This window comes from Sinohyriopsis cumingii, chromosome 3 (assembly GCF_028554795.1).
Source record: "Sinohyriopsis cumingii isolate HCF-2022 chromosome 3, ASM2855479v2, whole genome shotgun sequence".
In the NCBI taxonomy this organism is placed as follows: domain Eukaryota; kingdom Metazoa; phylum Mollusca; class Bivalvia; order Unionida; family Unionidae; genus Sinohyriopsis; species Sinohyriopsis cumingii.
The window spans coordinates 4,546,593-4,569,217 of NC_142963.1; the positions used below are offsets into that span (position 1 = coordinate 4,546,593).

Below are 22,625 nucleotides of genomic sequence, written 5' to 3' on the forward strand. Positions count from 1 at the left end.
TTTGTTGTGGTAACCAACTCTAATTGTTTTCTCTAGACATTAATTCTTACTTTATGAGTATTTATCATTTAAATTGTACATTTGTGAAAAATGTAAAACTTGATGAAATTCTAATGTATTGTAATCCAGCTGTTGAAGTAAAGCTTTGAATGGAACACCTGTAAAATAACCTTTACTGCCCTCACTCAATAAAATAACCTTTACTGCCCTCACTCAATAAAATAACCTTTACTGCCCTCACTCAATAAAATAACCTTTACTGCCCGCACTCAATAAAATAAACTTTACTGCCCTCACTCAATAAAATAACCTTTACTGCCTGCACTCAATAAAATAACCTTTACTGCCCTCACTCAATAAAATAACCTTTACTGCCCTCACTCAATAAAATAACCTTTACTGCCCACACTCAATAAAATAAACTTTACTGCCCGCACTCAATAAAATAACCTTTACTGCCCTCACTCAATAAAATAACCTTTACTGCCCTCACTCAATAAAATAACCTTTACTGCCCTCACTCAATAAAATAACCTTTACTGCCCACACTCAATAAAATAAACTTTACTGCCCTCACTCAATAAAATAACCTTTACTCCCCTCACTCAATAAAATAACCTTTACTGCCTGCACTCAATAAAATACACTTTACTGCCCGCACTCAATAAAATAACCTTTACTGCCCTCACTCAATAAAATAACCTTTACTGCCCGCACTCAATAAAATAACCTTTACTGCCCACACTCAATAAAATAACTTTATTGCCCGTACTCAATAAAATAACCTTTACTGCCCACACTCAATAAAATAACCTTTACTGTCCGCACTCAATAAAATAACCTTTACTGCCCGCACTCAATAAAATAACCTTTACTGCCCGCACTCAATAAAATAACCTTTACTGCCCACACTCAATAAAATAACCTTTACTGCCCACACTCAATAAAATAACCTTTACTGCCCTCACTCAATAAAATAACCTTTACTGCCCTCACTCAATAAAATAACCTTTACTGCCCGCACTCAATAAAATAACCTTTACTGCCCACACTCAATAAAATAACCTTTACTGCCCGCACTCAATAAAATAACCTTTACTGCCCACACTCAATAAAATAAACTTTACTGCCCGCACTCAATAAAATAAGCTTTACTGCCCTCACTCAATAAAATAACCTTTACTGCCCACACTCAATAAAATAACCTTTACTGCCCTCACTCAATAAAATAACCTTTACTGCCCTCAGTTAATAAAATTACCTTTACTGCCCTCACTCAATAAAATAACCTTTACTGCCCGCACTCAATAAAATAACCTTTACTGCCCGCACTCAATAAAATAACCTTTACTGCCCACACTCAATAAAATAACCTTTACTGCCCACACTCAATAAAATAACCTTTACTGCCCTCACTCAATAAAATAACCTTTACTGCCCTCAGTTAATAAAATAACCTTTACTGCCCTCACTCAATAAAATAAACTTTACTGCCTGCACTCAATAAAATAACCTTTACTGCCCACACTCAATAAAATAACTTTATTGCCTGCACTCAATAAAATAACCTTTACTGCCCACACTCAATAAAATAACCTTTACTGCCCACACTCAATAAAATAACTTTATTGCCCGCACTCAATAAAATAACCTTTACTGCCCTCACTCAATAAAATAACCTTTACTGCCCTCACTCAATAAAATAACCTTTACTGCCCTCACTCAATAAAATAACCTTTACTGCCCACACTCTATAAAATAACCTTTACTGCCCACACTCAATAAAATAACTTTATTGCCCGCACTCAATAAAATAACCTTTACTGCCCACACTCAATAAAATAACCTTTACTGTCCGCACTCAATAAAATAACCTTTACTGCCCGCACTCAATAAAATAACATTTACTGCCCGCACTCAATAAAATAACCTTTACTGCCCGCACTCAATAAAATAACCTTTACTGCCCACACTCAATAAAATAACCTTTACTGCCCACACTCAATAAAATAACCTTTACTGCCCTCACTCAATAAAATAACCTTTACTGCCCTCACTCAATAAAATAACCTTTACTGCCCGCACTCAATAAAATAACCTTTACTGCCCTCACTCAATAAAATAACCTTTACTGCCCGCACTCAATAAAATAACCTTTACTGCCCTCACTCAATAAAATAAACTTTACTGCCCGCACTCAATAAAATAAGCTTTACTTCCCACACTCAATAAAATAACCTTTACTGCCCACACTCAATAAAATAACCTTTACTGCCCTCAGTTAATAAAATAACCTTTACTGCCCTCACTGAATAAAATAACCTTTACTGCCCGCACTCAATAAAATAACCTTTACTGCCCGCACTCAATAAAATAACCTTTACTGCCCACACTCAATAAAATAACCTTTACTGCCCACACTCAATAAAATAACCTTTACTGCCCTCACTCAATAAAATAACCTTTACTGCCCACACTCAATAAAATAACCTTTACTGCCCTCACTCAATAAAATAACCTTTACTGCCCGCACTCAATAAAATAATCTTTACTGTCCGCACTCAATAAAATAACCTTTACTGCCCTCACTCAATAAAATAACCTTTACTGCCCTCACTCAATAAAATAACCTTTACTGCCCTCACTCAATAAAATAACCTTTACTACCCTCACTCAATAAAATAACCTTTACTGCCCGCACTCAATAAAATAACCTTTACTGCCCTCACTCAATAAAATAACCTTTACTTCCCTCACTCAATAAAATAACCTTTACTGCCCACACTCAATAAAATAACCTTTACTGCCCACACTCAATAAAATAAGCTTTACTGCCCTCACTCAATAAAATAACCTTTACTGCCCGCACTCAATAAAATAACCTTTACTGCCCTCACTCAATAAAATAACCTTTACTGCCCACACTCAATAAAATAACCTTTACTGCCCACACTCAATAAAATAACCTTTACTGCCCACACTCAATAAAATAACCTTTACTGCCCTCACTCAATAAAATAACCTTTACTACCCGCACTCAATAAAATAACCTTTACTGCCCACACTCAATAAAATAACCTTTACTGCCCACACTCAATAAAATAACCTTTACTGCCCACACTCAATAAAATAACCTTTACTGCCCTCACTCAATAAAATAACCTTTACTGCCCACACTCAATAAAATAACCTTTACTGCCCTCACTCAATAAAATAACCTTTACTACCCTCACTCAATAAAATAACCTTTACTATCCTCACTCAATAAAATAACCTTTACTGCCCTCACTCAATAAAATAACCTTTACTGCCCACACTCAATAAAATAACCTTTACTGCCCTCACTCAATAAAATAACCTTTACTGCCCGCACTCAATAAAATAACCTTTACTGCCCTCACTCAATAAAATAACCTTTACTGCCCACACTCAATAAAATAACCTTTACTGCCCACACTCAATAAAATAACCTTTACTGCCCGCACTCAATAAAATAACCTTTACTGCCCTCACTCAATAAAATAACCTTTACTGCCCACACTCAATAAAATAACCTTTACTGCCCACACTCAATAAAATAACCTTTACTGCCCACACTCAATAAAATAAACTTTACTGCCCGCACTCAATAAAATAAGCTTTACTGCCCTCACTCAATAAAATAACCTTTACTGCCCACACTCAATAAAATAACCTTTACTGCCCTCACTCAATAAAATAATCTTTACTGCCCTCACTCAATAAAATAACCTTTACTGCCCTCACTCAATAAAATAACCTTTACTGCCCGCACTCAATAAAATAACCTTTACTGCCCTCACTCAATAAAATAACCTTTACTGCCCGCACTCAATAAAATAACCTTTACTGCCCACACTCAATAAAATAACCTTTACTGCCCTCACTCAATAAAATAACCTTTACTGCCCTCACTCAATAAAATAACCTTTACTGCCCTCACTCAATAAAATAACCTTTACTGCCTCACTCAATAAAATAACCTTTACTGCCCACACTCAATAAAATAACCTTTACTGCCCTCACTCAATAAAATAACCTTTACTGCCCTCACTCAATAAAATAACCTTTACTGCCTACACTCAATAAAATAAACTTTACTGCCCGCACTCAATAAAATAACCTTTACTGCCCTCACTCAATAAAATAACCTTTACTGCCCACACTCAATTAAATAACCTTTACTGCCCTCACTCAGTAAAATAACCTTTACTGCCCTCAGTTAATAAAATAACCTTTACTGCCCTCACTCAATAAAATAACCTTTACTGCCCACACTCAATAAAATAACCTTTACTGCCCTCACTGAATAAAATAACCTTTACTGCCCTCAGTTAATAAAATAACCTTTACTGCCCTCACTCAATAAAATAACCTTTACTGCCCGCACTCAATAAAATAACCTTTACTGCCCGCACTCAATAAAATAACCTTTACTGCCCACACTCAATAAAATAACCTTTACTGCCCACACTCAATAAAATAACCTTTACTGCCCTCACTCAATAAAATAACCTTTACTGCCCTCAGTTAATAAAATAACCTTTACTGCCCTCACTCAATAAAATAAACTTTACTGCCTGCACTCAATAAAATAACCTTTACTGCCCACACTCAATAAAATAACCTTATTGCCCGCACTCAATAAAATAACCTTTACTGCCCACACTCAATAAAATAACCTTTACTGCCCACACTGAATAAAATAACTTTATTGCCCGCACTCAATAAAATAACCTTTACTGCCCTCACTCAATAAAATAACCTTTACTGCCCTCACTCAATAAAATAACCTTTACTGCCCTCACTCAATAAAATAACCTTTACTGCCCACACTCTATAAAATAACCTTTACTGCCCACACTCAATAAAATAACTTTATTGCCCGCACTCAATAAAATAACCTTTACTGCCCACACTCAATAAAATGACCTTTACTGTCCGCACTCAATAAAATAACTTTATTGCCCGCACTCAATAAAATAACCTTTACTGCCCACACTCAATAAAATAACCTTTACTGCCCGCACTCAATAAAATAACCTTTACTGCCCGCACTCAATAAAATAACCTTTACTGCCCGCACTCAATAAAATAACCTTTACTGCCCACACTCAATAAAATAACCTTTACTGCCCACACTCAATAAAATAACCTTTACTGCCCTCACTCAATAAAATAACCTTTACTGCCCTCACTCAATAAAATAACCTTTACTGCCCGCACTCAATAAAATAACCTTTACTGCCCACACTCAATAAAATAACCTTTACTGCCCGCACTCAATAAAATAACCTTTCCTGCCACACTCAATAAAATAAACTTTACTGCCCGCACTCAATAAAATAAGCTTTACTGCCCTCACTCAATAAAATAACCTTTACTGCCCACACTCAATAAAATAACCTTTACTGCCCTCACTCAATAAAATAACCTTTACTGCCCTCAGTTAATAAAATAACCTTTACTGCCCTCACTCAATAAAATAACCTTTACTGCCCACACTCAATAAAATAACCTTTACTGCCCGCACTCAATAAAATAACCTTTACTGCCCACACTCAATAAAATAACCTTTACTGCCCACACTCAATAAAATAACCTTTACTGCCCTCACTCAATAAAATAACCTTTACTGCCCACACTCAATAAAATAACCTTTACTGCCCTCACTCAATAAAATAACCTTTACTGCCCGCACTCAATAAAATAATCTTTACTGTCCGCACTCAATAAAATAACCTTTACTGCCCTCACTCAATAAAATAACCTTTACTGCCTACACTCAATAAAATAACCTTTACTGCCCTCACTCAATAAAATAACCTTTACTACCCTCACTCAATAAAATAACCTTTACTGCCCGCACTCAATAAAATAACCTTTACTGCCCTCACTCAATAAAATAACCTTTACTACCCTCACTCAATAAAATAACCTTTACTGCCCGCACTCAATAAAATAACCTTTACTGCCCTCACTCAATAAAATAACCTTTACTGCCCTCACTCAATAAAATAACCTTTACTGCCCACACTCAATAAAATAACCTTTACTGCCCACACTCAATAAAATAAGCTTTACTGCCCTCACTCAATAAAATAATCTTTACTGCCCGCACTCAATAAAATAACCTTTACTGCCCTCACTCAATAAAATAACCTTTACTGCCCACACTCAATAAAATAACCTTTACTGCCCACACTCAATAAAATAACCTTTACTGCCCACACTCAATAAAATAACCTTTACTGCCCTCACTCAATAAAATAACCTTTACTACCCGCACTCAATAAAATAACCTTTACTGCCCACACTCAATAAAATAACCTTTACTGCCCACACTCAATAAAATAACCTTTACTGCCCACACTCAATAAAATAACCTTTACTGCCCTCACTCAATAAAATAACCTTTACTGCCCACACTCAATAAAATAACCTTTACTGCCCTCACTCAATAAAATAACCTTTACTACCCTCACTCAATAAAATAACCTTTACTACCCTCACTCAATAAAATAACCTTTACTGCCCTCACTCAATAAAATAACCTTTACTGCCCACACTCAATAAAATAACCTTTACTGCCCTCACTCAATAAAATAACCTTTACTGCCCGCACTCAATAAAATAACCTTTACTGCCCTCACTCAATAAAATAACCTTTACTGCCCACACTCAATAAAATAACCTTTACTGCCCACACTCAATAAAATAACCTTTACTGCCCGCACTCAATAAAATAACCTTTACTGCCCTCACTCAATAAAATAACCTTTACTACCCTCACTCAATAAAATAACCTTTACTGCCCGCACTCAATAAAATAACCTTTACTGCCCTCACTCAATAAAATAACCTTTACTGCCCACACTCAATAAAATAACCTTTACTGCCCACACTCAATAAAATAACCTTTACTGCCCACACTCAATAAAATAAACTTTACTGCCCGCACTCAATAAAATAAGCTTTACTGCCCTCACTCAATAAAATAACCTTTACTGCCCACACTCAATAAAATAACCTTTACTGCCCTCACTCAATAAAATAATCTTTACTGCCCTCACTCAATAAAATAACCTTTACTGCCCTCACTCAATAAAATAACCTTTACTGCCTGCACTCAATAAAATAACCTTTACTGCCCTCACTCAATAAAATAACCTTTACTGCCCGCACTCAATAAAATAACCTTTACTGCCCACACTCAATAAAATAACCTTTACTGCCCTCACTCAATAAAATAACCTTTACTGCCCTCACTCAATAAAATAACCTTTACTGCCCTCACTCAATAAAATAACCTTTACTGCCTCACTCAATAAAATAACCTTTACTGCCCACACTCAATAAAATAACCTTTACTGCCCTCACTCAATAAAATAACCTTTACTGCCCTCACTCAATAAAATAACCTTTACTGCCTACACTCAATAAAATAAACTTTACTGCCCGCACTCAATAAAATAACCTTTACTGCCCTCACTCAATAAAATAACCTTTACTGCCCACACTCAATTAAATAACCTTTACTGCCCTCACTCAGTAAAATAACCTTTACTGCCCTCAGTTAATAAAATAACCTTTACTGCCCTCACTCAATAAAATAACCTTTACTGCCCACACTCAATAAAATAACCTTTACTGCCCTCACTCAATAAAATAACCTTTACTGCCCCCAGTTAATAAAATAACCTTTACTGCCCTCACTCAATAAAATAACCTTTACTGCCCGCACTCAATAAAATAACCTTTACTGCCCGCACTCAATAAAATAACCTTTACTGCCCACACTCAATAAAATAACCTTTACTGCCCACACTCAATAAAATAACCTTTACTGCCCTCACTCAATAAAATAACCTTTACTGCCCTCAGTTAATAAAATAACCTTTACTGCCCTCACTCAATAAAATAAACTTTACTGCCTGCACTCAATAAAATAACCTTTACTGCCCACACTCAATAAAATAACTTTATTGCCCGCACTCAATAAAATAACCTTTACTGCCCACACTCAATAAAATAACCTTTACTGCCCACACTGAATAAAATAACTTTATTGCCCTCACTCAATAAAATAACCTTTACTGCCCTCACTCAATAAAATAACCTTTACTGCCCTCACTCAATAAAATAACCTTTACTGCCCACACTCTATAAAATAACCTTTACTGCCCACACTCAATAAAATAACTTTATTGCCCGCACTCAATAAAATAACCTTTACTGCCCACACTCAATAAAATAACCTTTACTGTCCGCACTCAATAAAATAACCTTTACTGCCCGCACTCAATAAAATAACCTTTACTGCCCGCACTCAATAAAATAACCTTTACTGCCCGCACTCAATAAAATAACCTTTACTGCCCACACTCAATAAAATAACCTTTACTGCCCACACTCAATAAAATAACCTTTACTGCCCTCACTCAATAAAATAACCTTTACTGCCCTCACTCAATAAAATAACCTTTACTGCCCGCACTCAATAAAATAACCTTTACTGCCCACACTCAATAAAATAACCTTTACTGCCCGCACTCAATTAAATAACCTTTCCTGCCCACACTCAATAAAATAAACTTTACTGCCCGCACTCAATAAAATAAGCTTTACTGCCCTCACTCAATAAAATAACCTTTACTGCCCACACTCAATAAAATAACCTTTACTGCCCTCACTCAATAAAATAACCTTTACTGCCCTCAGTTAATAAAATAACCTTTACTGCCCTCACTCAATAAAATAACCTTTACTGCCCGCACTCAATAAAATAACCTTTACTGCCCGCACTCAATAAAATAACCTTTACTGCCCACACTCAATAAAATAACCTTTACTGCCCACACTCAATAAAATAACCTTTACTGCCCTCACTCAATAAAATAACCTTTACTGCCCACACTCAATAAAATAACCTTTACTGCCCTCACTCAATAAAATAACCTTTACTGCCCGCACTCAATAAAATAATCTTTACTGTCCGCACTCAATAAAATAACCTTTACTGCCCTCACTCAATAAAATAACCTTTACTGCCCGCACTCAATAAAATAACCTTTACTGCCCTCACTCAATAAAATAACCTTTACTACCCTCACTCAATAAAATAACCTTTACTGCCCGCACTCAATAAAATAACCTTTACTGCCCTCACTCAATAAAATAACCTTTACTGCCCTCACTCAATAAAATAACCTTTACTGCCCACACTCAATAAAATAACCTTTACTGCCCTCAGTTAATAAAATAACCTTTACTGCCCACACTCAATAAAATAACCTTTACTGCCTACACTCAATAAAATAAACTTTACTGCCCGCACTCAATAAAATAACTTTTACTGCCCGCACTCAATAAAATAACCTTTACTGCCCACACTCAATAAAATAACCTTTACTGCCCGCACTCAATAAAATAACCTTTACTGCCCACACTCAATAAAATAAACTTTACTGCCCGCACTCAATAAAATAAGCTTTACTGCCCTCACTCAATAAAATAACCTTTACTGCCCACACTCAATAAAATATCCTTTACTGCCCGCACTCAATAAAATAACCTTTACTGCCCTCACTCAATAAAATAACCTTTACTGCCCTCACTCAATAAAATAACCTTTACTGCCCGCACTCAATAAAATAACCTTTACTGCCCACACTCAATAAAATAACCTTTACTGCCCACACTCAATAAAATAACCTTTACTGCCCACACTCAATAAAATAACCTTTACTGCCCTCACTCAATAAAATAACCTTTACTGCCCTCACTCAATAAAATAACCTTTACTGCCCTCACTCAATAAAATAACCTTTACTGCCTCACTCAATAAAATAACCTTTACTGCCCACACTCAATAAAATAACCTTTACTGCCCTCACTCAATAAAATAACCTTTACTGCCCTCACTCAATAAAATAACCTTTACTGCCTACACTCAATAAAATAAACTTTACTGCCCGCACTCAATAAAATAACCTTTACTGCCCTCACTCAATAAAATAACCTTTACTGCCCACACTCAATTAAATAACCTTTACTGCCCTCACTCAGTAAAATAACCTTTACTGCCCTCAGTAATAAAATAACCTTTACTGCCCTCACTCAATAAAATAACCTTTACTGCCCGCACTCAATAAAATAACCTTTACTGCCCTCACTCAATAAAATAACCTTTACTGCCCGCACTCAACTCTTAATGGTCTGACATTTTAAAATACAAGTCCCTGGAAGGGGCTGACTGCTGAGGTAAAGCTTTAATCTGTTTATCAGAATTGGACACTTAGACACTTATGTGAAGAACTTTTATGTGGCCCATCAGTCTGATAATGGAAAAAAAGAAAAAAAAAAATATTGACCATATAACAAGTTAAGTCCAACAAGTACTAATTAATGCAACAGCAGATCAGGGTCTATGCTGTTATGTAATCAGTAGTATCTTGATCTGCAATCCCATTATGCGATGGCAGATCATTGTCTATGTTGTTGGCAGTTGGACTTCATTCATAAATGATGCACAAAGACTGAGACACAGAAAGTGCCATGCATACAATATTTATATTTTGGTAGAGAGAAACTATCCAAAATAATGACGCATAATTAAAGAAAAGGAACAAAATAATAGATGAAATAATGACTGGACTTGAAAAGGAACTATCATCTGGAATCAGGGTTTAAAAATCAGGATGCAAGCTAGAAGTACAACACGCTACATCACCATAACTGGTTTTAAACAAGGATAACATGTCAAAAAAAATTGCACGTATGCATTTAAGTAATGCTCTGCTGTTATTATTACAACTCTATGGTCTTAAACTAAGTAACAGAAAAGATCAAAATCCAACAAGTAAAATTCAACAAATAATTTATATCCCTAGAATACAAAGTGAGAATTTAAAATGAATTTACAGTATCGTGAATTAAATTCAAAAGCAGTTCAAAAAGTTCTATCACCAGTCCAAATAAATATAGTTCTAATAAAATTAAATTCCAGTGGTTTTCCCAAACAAGATTCAACTCTGAATGTGTTGATGTGACAGTAGTGGCCTGTGATGTGTAGATGTGCCGACAGTCTTTTGATGATTCACAATAATATAATCCAAGATGTACTTGTCTACAATCATTATAATTCCAAATTAATGTCCCAGTTCAAGAATATTACAGATGAACACTCTGTATTTCCAGTTAATATTAATTTGAATAAATAAATAGTTCCAACCAATTAAAATACTGAACACAACAATTAGGTTCTGCCTCATATGTTAAATACAAGAATGAGTAATGTATCAAGTAAAGAACATAGTAAAAAAGCTAAGACACAAACACAGAACCAGGATGAGGGTCAAAAGTTGATTTCTAGAATATTCTAAGTTGCCAACAAGATAAAATCTGTTATTAAAATTATAATAAAGAACATGGGAAACATAAGGCACAACAGGTTCTTCATGGGAAAATCCAATTTCCTAGACCCAAACCCCAAAAAAACATGTTAACTTCCATAGATAATGATCCTAATTTTTAACCCACACAGACAGAAATATTAGCTATGTATTGTTTCATTATAAAAGTTACTGATCAGTACACAATGAATTTGATTTTGGACAAGGTCAATTCCAAAATACAATTTTACATAGCATATAATCATGGAGAAAAATACTAACAAACAATACAATTTAAATATGCATGATACTATAAATAATGAATATATGCTGATAAAATGTAACAACTCTAAACAGTAGGCATTGAATTAGAAATGTTACCATAGAAAGTTTCTGACCTTTTTTATCTGCCCGTAGCTTCATGGATACCACATCTGAACCAGAATTTGGTTCACTCATTGCGAGAGCTCCAATAAATTCACCGCTGACCAGCTGTTGAAATAAAAAAAAAATCAATTTTCATGTTACTAAAACAGAATTAAAAAAATAGAAATGTGTTTACAGAACATAGGTGCTTAAAGAACTTGAAAGGACAACACTATGCACTCTACTACTATCATGACCGAAAACTGTAAACTAAATCTGTAACTTCTTTTACTTATAAATTTTTACATTTTTGCCATTTGAAAAAGTTGATTATATATTTATTGAAATATCTGCTGGTGTCTTCACTTTGGTGTGAAAAAGGCATCGATAAAGGTGAATAATATTCAATATTGTGGTGATCTGCTTCAAGCGTAGCACTGTTCAACCAAAAATGACATAATTCGGACATTTTCTGACTCTTAAATTCTATTTTGTCTAACTCATTAAGATGTGTCATAGTTCATTGAAAAGCAAATTAAAACACCAATTAGATTACTGAAAACTGTCACTATAAATGCAAAGCCATTAGGAATTTGAAAATAAGGTGTTAAACTGCAATTTATTAAGTTACAAAACTTGTCTCCTGTTACTGATTATATGCAGGCTATGAATTAAACTGTTTTCACTCTGAACATAATATTTCATGGTTTCTACCCAGTTTTGTATCAAGTCTGCATCAAGTACCAGTGGAAATTTTGGTAAGAGCAAAGGTAATGTAGTTGATAAGTGTAATATGTTGAGTAAAGTGATTATTTGGACAAGTACTTATTGCAGCTCATTTATCTATGGACGAGTGCTTAAAAGCTGTCCTTAGCCCTGCATTATGTAACACATGCTGCATGAGAGGAGATTGGATAGCACATTGATGTTGGCATTAACAATTACCACAATTACCAATGACATTCAAAGTGTTCAGGCAGTGATTCATAACTCAATCTATAAAAACGATGTGGGGACTAAATTTCTTACCAAGAGGTAATGCATAAATCTGGACTAAATCAAACTTATATTTATCGTAAGAAAACAAATCTAGTGAGAATGGGAAGATACTCTTAGTTAAAAGAGTCAGATCTGGAATGAAAACTTTTGAGCTAAATCAATTACTGGAACACATGATAATAAAACATATCAGTATTTTCAAGGCAAAATTTTTCAACTACTAGAGAAATTCTAATGACAGCCTAGGCAGCCTACTGAAGTTTCAAATGAACACTTAACTGATAGCCTAGGCAGCGCATTGAAACTTCAAATAAACAGTTAACTGACAGCCTATGCAGCCCATTGAAACTTCAAATGAACAATTAACTGGCAGCCTAGGCAGCGCATTGAAACTTCAAATGAACAATTAACTGACAGCCTCTGCAGTGCACTGAAACTTCAAATGAACAATTAACTGACAGCCTATGCAGTTCATTTTAACTTAAAATGAACAATTAACTGACAGCCTATGCAGTGCATTGAAACTTCAAATGTACAATTAACTGACAGCCTATGCAGCCCACTGACAGTTCAAATGAACAATTAACTGACAGCCTAGGCAACCCATTGAAACTTCAAATGAATAGTTAACTGATAGCCTAGGCAACCCATTGAAACTTCAAATGAATAGTTAACTGATAGCCTAGGCAACCCATTGAAACTTCAAATGAACAATTAACTGACAGCCTAGGCAGCCCATTGAAACTTCAAATGAACAATTAACTGACAGCCTAGGCAGCCCACTGAAACTTCAAATGAACAATTAACTGACAGCATATGCAGCCCACTGACAGTTCAAATGAACAAATAACTGACAGCCTAGGCAGTATACTGAAATTTCAAATGAACAATTAACTGACAGCCTATGCAGCCTATTGAAACTTAAATGAAACTTCAAATGAACAATTAACTGACAGCCTATGCAGCCCATTGAAACTTCAAATGAACAATTAACTGATAGTCTGGGCACTATACTGAAATTTCAAATGAACAGTTAACTGACAGCTAATCAAAGATGGGTGGAGTTTTGGAATGTGTTAATTATGATGTATGATCACATGAAAACCTAATTTTGAAGTTAATTATGTCTTGAATAGTATTATCTGATAATAATTCATTGGGAGTACATTCACTACCATGCAAATCCAGCCCTCCAAAGCTAAACAAACACATCTTTTGGGGCTTGTTTTAGCAAGAAAAGTGCTCAAAGGTTATTTGCTTGCCTTGATGGCAGTCAGACTAGAATAGTCTCCTTTTGAATAGACTGTGTGCCACTAATCTATTGATAATCAGTTACTGCTTGAAATGGATGTGCATCAAGACTGTAACTGAGGGGAGGGCTTTGGAGGATGTACCAATATTATGAATAAGTAAGTATTATTAAAGAAATTAATTTTGTGTCAAAAAATGGTTTCTTCTTCGAATACATTACCTATTAAGAGTATGTTAGTGGAATAGATAAAAGGTGGAGGGAGGTATATCTTTTCATCCCAGAGCTTGCTGTCTTTAGTCTTCTATTATATGTAAAGCAGCTTTAGTCTCATATGAGATATGGACTAGGGTTATGACATGGTCACTTACTACCAATCCATCAAAGTATAATAACCTACATCATTATGACTGTCCACACCAATCCATCAAAGTATAATAACCTACATCATTATGACTGTCCACACCAATCCATCAAAGTATAATAACCTACATCATTATGACTGTCCACACCAATCCATCAAAGTATAATAACCTACATCTTCACAAAGCTCCCAACAAATCTATCAAAGTATAATGTGTTGTGGATTTTTGATGTAGCTTTAACAATTTTCCAATCATATAACTATGATGTCTGCAATGTGGCAGTTCATAGTGATGTCAAACACTGGTGCATCATGCCGCAGACAGTCACATTATCCTGACAACAGGCTGACTAGTCCTAATACTAACCTTTTAATGTTTAGTACTAAGCGAGGCAGCTGCAAGTAGCATTTTTATAAGTCTTTGGTATGACTTGGCCGGTCTAACAACTCAGACAACTGGTGCAGTCTATCAAAGTATAATACTGTTATTATTATTATACTTATCAAAGAATAATAACCAACATGATTACAAAGGTCCCCACAAATCCATCAATGTATCATGACATACACCATTACAAAGGTCCCCACAAATCCATTAAATTAAAAGCACAAAAACCCACATCATAAAATCTCCTCCATGACCTGGGAGATCTAAACAGGGTGTAGTACTAACTAAGTTTCCTGAACCTACATTAAATAATTATACTGGGTAAAAAAATAAAAACTATCTGGTTATGACCTACATGCAAAAGTTCAACCTGAAACAGTAAAAGTGAAAATGTCATAATAAACTTACTCTGTGGTAAGGATGTGTCACTGAAGGAGATATATAAAATCATATAGTTTGAATATAGGTTGAACAGATTTTGAGAAATAACCTAAACCATACAATTTAAGCAAAGTCAGGGAAGCATGAAATACAGGTCACAATTACCCACTTTTCTAATGAGGATGTAGTACTCATCAAGATGCATCACTCACCAAGCTTCATGATTCAAAGAATAACAGCAGTCATAGTGTGAAAAAAAAATACAAATGCAATAGCTTAACCACAAATGCATGAGTATTATACATGCATGTTCTCAGTAACTTCCTCTGGGGTAGATGTTATAAAATCCACTCCAAGCCTTGGACCTAAAATGAAAGAATGGCTACCATTCAGTGATGATGTACTCTTGTCAGTGTAAATGCCAATACCAATGCTGATTCCAGGGTGTGATGCCAGTACCAATGCTGATTCTAATGTTTTAATAATTGATTAAACTGGCTTTGTAAAAGTGTACTAATCAAGTTACCTTTGGAAGGTATTTCTCCTTCTGTTCCTCATTTCCATTCCTGACAATCTGATTCAAACAAAGGTTGGAATGTGCACCATAACTAAGGGCTATGGAGGCTGAGGCCCGGGACATCTCCTCCATAACCAAAACATGCTCCAGGTACCCCATCTCAGACCCTCCATACTTAGCTGCAAACAAAAATTGGCATCTGATACTGATCATCATAAAATATTTGTGATCTGTAAAGATTCACACATTGTGCTTGATAAATTTATCCATTGTACTTGATTACCCATTGTACCTGATTACCCATTTTACCTGATCCACCCATTGTATATGATAACCAATTGCACTTGATGCACCCATTGTACACCTCTCCCTTGATAACTCGCACACAATGGGGTCCACAAACATAGACTGCACTATGAGCAAGCCGCGAGTTACTGAGGGACCTCCAAAATGTTTTAAAAATCACTTTGACATAGAGAAAACCATGGAGGGAGAAGCCGCGTTAGGGAACTGGGCTGTTTATTGACTGAATCCTCATTTTACAATCATGTTGATAATAATTTTTAATAACGTGCTATTTCTAATGAAGTTGTTTGTTATTCTGTTTAAATAACATTTATTTTCAAAATGTCCAACATATGAAAGATTGTCCTAACTGGTTTCAACAACCATCACGTGTACGAGAAAAAATATGTGTATTACGTCACTGCTTTTTGTTTTCTTTATGAGTCTGGTTCCCAGAGTGGTATTTAATATTATCCTGCCAAACTGGGAGTCTCAAGAGCAGGGAACTAGACTAAATGTTGATAAACCGCCAAACAAGATTCCTTTTTTTCAAAAACAAGTGACATTTATTTTATGTGACAATTGTCTGCGTCGAAACTCAATTTTTGTATTGTTCAGTTAGTACAGTATTGATGTCTTGATTTCATTGGAAGTAATAATGAAACATCTTATCATCCTTCAGGATATCTATAAGTGCCAGTTCAAGAATTCACTGAAACTCGCTTGCCCACAATGGAACGTATCTGTGAAATCAAGCTCTTTATTTTATGAAGTATGCATTTCGCTTGGATGCCTTGTTATCTTTGATCACAGTTATGAAAGAGTTGGTTAGTTTAAGATAGTTTATGTAACATGCTCAATAACATTTATAAGTGTTCGATTGATCAAATGAAGTGAGTTCACCCAACTGGGGCAGCTAGATTTTAAGTTTGTTGGGTTTTTGTTCCTTTTAACCTTTTTTTATTCCACCTCCTTTATTTGATTCAAAAGACATAATTAACATGATAATACAAAGGAGGCCAGCTTTTAATTCAGTGCAACAATACAACAAATACTTCCAGAAGTCAGTTATCAAAACACGGTCAGCCCTTGATTGGGTTTTCGGAGAAACGCTCGGGGACATAGCTGTTAGGGTAGATTGATGCATTTCACATTCAATTTCAAGGGGACACATTGCATTTATGATGATTACACTTAAAAGGAACTAAAAGATAAGAACTAGAACATAAATTTCAACTGATAATTTTTTTTATTTAATTTGTATTTATTAAAATACTGCCTTCAATTGGTGTAAGTGACATTTTCATTGACTGAAATTTCCTTACATATCATTAATTACGGTGTACTAAGAATGTCATTTTGAAAGAAAATGTAAAAAATTGTATGACCTATTTTTAAATTTGATATTTCATAGATTAAAATTTCCATGTCCTATCTACCGTTTTCGATGATAAAATGAGTGATACATCAAAAGTTTCCATTACCAATTTTGATCGCGATTTTCTTCAAGTTCAACAAACAGGATCAATTTTTGAGGTATTTTCTGGTTTTAAAAAATGGATCCGTGCCTGACCCCATGTTATAAGCGGGTTTTTGAGTTATCAAGGTGCAAGTTATCAAGGGAGTGGTGTTACTTGATTGACCCATTGCACTTGATCCACCCAATGTACTTGATCCATCCATTGTACTTGATAAATTTAAGTTTTCATAAGAGAAAATACCTTCATTAAACAAGCAGTTTGTCAATGTCAGTCAAGTCAAGAGTTGTTACATCTCATCTCAATGGATACAACTGCCCCAAATGATCATCACTGTCAATACAACTGCCACATAATCATCTCAACAGATACAACTGCCCCACATAATCATCTCAATGGATACAACTGCCCCACATACTTATCTCATTGGAAACAGCTGCCCCACATACTCATCTCAATGGATATTACTGCACCACATACTCATCTCAATGGATACAACTGCCCCACATAATCATCTCAATGGATACAACTGCCCCACATAATCACCTCAATGGATACAACTGCCACATACTCATCTCAATGTATACAATTGCCCCACATATTCATCTCAGTGGATACAACTGTCCCACATATTCATCTCAATGGATATAACTGCTTCACATGATCATATCAGTAGTTACAACTGCCTAACATGATCATCTCAATAAATATAATATTAACTATTTTAGCCTAATCCATGTTGAAACTGTCAAAGACTACTATCAATCCATCAATAATCAATCAATCATTGTTTTCTCCATTGGGAGGGTTCATTTACATATAAAAAGAAACAAGAAAGAGGTTTAAAAATTTACACTGATGATTTCAGAAAGTGTTCCAGAAAGCCATGAGACATGAAGTTGATTCACATGAGGAAGGAACCAATGGGATATCAATAATCAGGAAATACATGTGAACATGCAAAATGGCACCTAAACATGGTTGGTTGGTTGGCATCCATTAATCTCAAGAGATGATGGAAGTGTGCCCATGAAAGATGCCCTGGTTGGTGGTTGTGCAGCATCTGCTGTGGCCCAACATGGAAGTGGCAGTCCTTGCTGCACTTGAAGGCCGAGTCTGGTGCAGGTTGAAGCTGCTTCTTCCTTAGCGACCACTTTTTATCAGCTAGCTTGTCCTCGCTGGCTTTCAAACCAGTGATCAGAGCATGTTGCCAGCTGGACCTGTCTAGAGCAGGCTCTTCCCAGGTGTTGACACTGATGTCAAGGGCTTTCATGTCATGCTTGCAGATGTCCTTGAAGCGGAGATGTGCTCGTCCGATTGACCTTTTGCCAGAGGCAAGTTTCGAATCAAGAATGTCTTTGGGGATCCGTCCATCATCCATCCGACGAACATGGCCCAGCCATCTGATGCGATGTTGGCAGAGGAGTGTGACCGATGGCACATTCAAGCATCTTGCTGTTTGTTACTCAATCACTCCAGGTGATCCTGAGAATGCATCAGAGGCATCGCATGTGAAAGGTGCTCAGTCTTTTCTCTTGTGAGGTGTACAGATGAGAGTGTTTAGCATGTAGGCATGGTACACAGAGGCCTTAGTGTTTAGTGTCAGCATGCTATTGTTCCACACTCTGCGACAAACTGGAGACAGTTGATGCCTATCCAATCCGCTTGCTGAGCTCAGCATTGAGCAAGAGGTTTTTGGTGATGGTAGAGCAGAGGTACGTGAACTGACAGACTACCTCAAGTTCATAGTTGTTGATGATGATGCTTGGGGACTCCACGTCCTGAGCCATCACATTTGTTTTCTTTAGGTTGAGGGTCAACCCAAACTCATCGCATGCTTTAGTAAAGCAGTCCATCAGGCACTGTAGCTCAGCTTCTGTGTGAGTGGCTAGAGCAGTATCATCTGCAAAGAGCATTCCCTGATGGCTGGTTCATGTACTTTGCTCTCTGCCTTCAGTCGTGTCAGGTTGAACAGTCTGCAATCTGATCGCATGTGCAGTTAGATCCCTTCTGTGGATGTCCCAAAGGCGTGCTTGAGCAGGACAGCAAAGAAGATGCCAAAGAGCGTGGGGGCAAGGACACAGCCCTGTTTCACTCCGATGCAAATGTCAAAGGGGTCAGATGTTGAGCCATCGTACTGCACTGTACCTTTCATGTCATCATGGAAGGACTAGATCTTGCTTAGCAGCTTTGGAGGGCATCCAATCTTCACCAGGATTGTGAAGAGTCCGTCTCTGCTGACCACATCGAACGCCATTGAAAACCTCCCTCTCATCACCGAACGGGACAAGAAACCTACTGCAGCTGAACTAAAGAAGGCCTTAGAGAAACTGTCCTTAGGTAAAGCCCCAGGGAAGGATGGCATCCCAGCAGAAGTCATCAAGTGTGGCTGCAGCGTGCTGCTTACACACCTGCATGACTTCCTCTGCCAGTGCTTGGATGAGGGTACAGTGCCTCAGGAAATGAGATGCCAACATCGTAACCCTGTACAAGAACAAGGGTGACAGAAGAGACTGCAACAACTACAGGGGCATATCCCTTCTCATCATCGTGGGTAAAGTTTTCGTTTGTGTCATCCTGAACAGACTGCATACACTTGATGACAGAGTGTATCCAGAGTTGCAGTGCGGATTCCACGCAGAAAGGTCTACAATCAACATGATCTTCTTCGTCAGGCAACTGCAGGAGAAATGCAGAGAACAACACAGACCCCTTTTACTGGCCTTTATAGACCTCACCACCTAAACAGATCTAAATAAATATCTTTTTAAAAGTAAATAAAAAAAGGAAATACAAAGTTTATTATTAGAACAAGATCCATTAATAATAATGACTTAGCTTTTAAATGAGGTCTTTTATCTACCAAATTTGGTAGGAGCTGATCTAGGAAGTTCTGCCTTTGACAAATGTTCAATCTTCAGGCTATGAAGTGATGCAAGGATGAGAAACTGGAATGAAGAGATCTGAAAATGGTGAAGTTGTGTTTTGTACAGTCTACTTTCAAGGCCAACTGTTAAGAGCTTTATTAACTTTGACTAACCTGATGTTACTTTGGTTAAAGTCTATGTGTAGTTCTAGTTAAAACTTGTCAACCATGTACCTGTGAAAGTTGTTACTTTGGTTATGTTCTATATGTAGTTCAAGTCCAAACTTGTCAAGCAAGTACCATTGAAATTTGTCTTGTTAACATACATGATGCGACCTGAAGGAGGTTGGTATATTGCTGACAATGATCTGCATCATACACTGGCTTTCATACTCCCATGCATAGCCTACCATGATGTATGTAACAATTCTGACACATAATGAACCAACAGCCAATCAGTGCTTGCACTCTAACAGACCAGAGATATACAGTTTTAAGTATGTGTTTGTGTAGTAATGTTTAGAGCACATTAGCAAAACAGTGTTCACATAGTGCAAACCAAAACATTAAAAAAATGAATTGACAAAAATTTATGAAGAGAAAGTTTTCCAAGCAAATTAAACATTAAGTACAAGATAAATAAAAAACATGATGCTAAAATTCTTCACAATGCAGTTTTAAACTTATTATGAATCCAAAAAATCAAGATAATATCAGAATGGATGTTTGGGCATTGTATAAATTAATACAATACACATTTTAATTGCAGCCATCTCTTCTCTCATCATTTTGCACTGTTTATCTCTCTCTGTCGATCAGCAAAAAGTAATGATACACAACCACAACCTCAGCAACAACATAACGGTAAGCCAGAAGGACAACCCAGTTGACACTCAGCAACTCACTTGGTCACAAAGTCAGTGACCCAGAAGGACAACCCAGTTGGTGATTCAGTGACTCATTCAACAGCACAGTCAGTGACTCAGAGGATGACACAGTCAGTGACCCAGTCAATGACTCAGTGGATGATACAGTCGGTGACCCAGTTGACAACTCAGTCACCCATATGGATGACCCAGACAATGACTTGATTACACATTCGGCAATCAGAAGATGACCTAGTTGGTGACTAGAGGACAACCAGTCCGCGACCCAGGTGGACAACTCATTGACTCAGTTGGCAACAAGATGCCAGGAATAAAACAGTATCCTGCTGGGGCACCAATCTGTTGCACTCTGGAGTACAAGTCCATGGACAGATACAGCAGGGTATCACTCCAAATACAAAGACTTTTAATGAAAAAAGCTGACAGCGACACTCGGGGTAGTGTAACTGAGGGAGAGAAAGAGTTTCTGCTAAATAACCATCTAAAAGAGTCACAATGAGGTTGACAAATGATGGATTCAAATGATTTTCAACATGTAAGCAATTAACAATTTATGAATACCCATTTTATCAATTTATCCTTATTTTGTAGCAAATACAGTGTGACCCCGCTATAACATGGTAGTTGGGAGCCATAGAACCCGACCGCATTATAGACCGAACTGTGTTATAAGCAACCAGGTCAGTTAGCTGAAGAAAATTATGCATGTACCCACACAAAAATGCAGGGAAGGGGTGTAGGTAATAAATGCGGGCAGAAAAATACGTGTTTCATTGGCACAGTTACCATCTTAAATCGATGCATATTAAATGAGAAATACACCTGTAGTGAAAACAGAGAAGACATATATAATAGTTTACTTTATTATAGAGAACCACGAATTGGTACATATACGTGAATACTGTTTATATATACATGTCTAATATATAGCATGAACAGTATCAACACCGTGTACTTACCCGCGAACCTCATCAAATACACTGAATCCATAATACAAGTGATTCCATTGAAAATATGCACACACACAGCTTTCAAATATTCAATAAGTTTGTCACAGGTCATACTGGTCTGAATTCAGTGGGAAAATGTAGCACAATCACGTAACGAATGACAAAGCACATTTACTTTTCAGTACGTCCCAAGTCGGTAAAAGTTTGCGTTTTAAGTCGCCATTGGTAGCGTTCGTAAGCATAAACTTTTTCCCTACAAAAAGAAAACTTTCACGGCACAGTTAACGTGTTCCAGTCACCCTGGAAAATGCAAAAATCCATCAGATTCCATCACTTTCATTTAAGTCTGGTACTGACTTCCTCTGATGAAAAGTTCTTTGTTTTAATTGAAAGATTATAATCGGAAGGGTCCACGCGTTATTGAAGTCACCGCTAAAGGACAACCTTGTTAAGCCAAACAAATGTCCATTTCTTATTGTGGCGG

At 36.4% G+C, this 22,625-nt stretch overlaps 1 protein-coding gene across 1 annotated transcript in view; it reads right to left on the reverse strand.

Moving 5' to 3' along the window:
* Window positions 1–22,625, reverse strand: part of LOC149802400 (isovaleryl-CoA dehydrogenase, mitochondrial-like) — an 86,613-nt gene that overhangs the window by 44,746 nt on the left and 19,242 nt on the right. The window contains exons 4-5 of the mRNA XM_089951610.1: window positions 15,685–15,854; window positions 11,810–11,903 (exon numbers count right to left, since the gene is read on the reverse strand). Of these exons, the coding sequence (XP_089807736.1) occupies window positions 11,810–11,903; window positions 15,685–15,854 (264 nt within the window). The remainder of the gene's footprint in view (window positions 1–11,809; window positions 11,904–15,684; window positions 15,855–22,625) is intronic.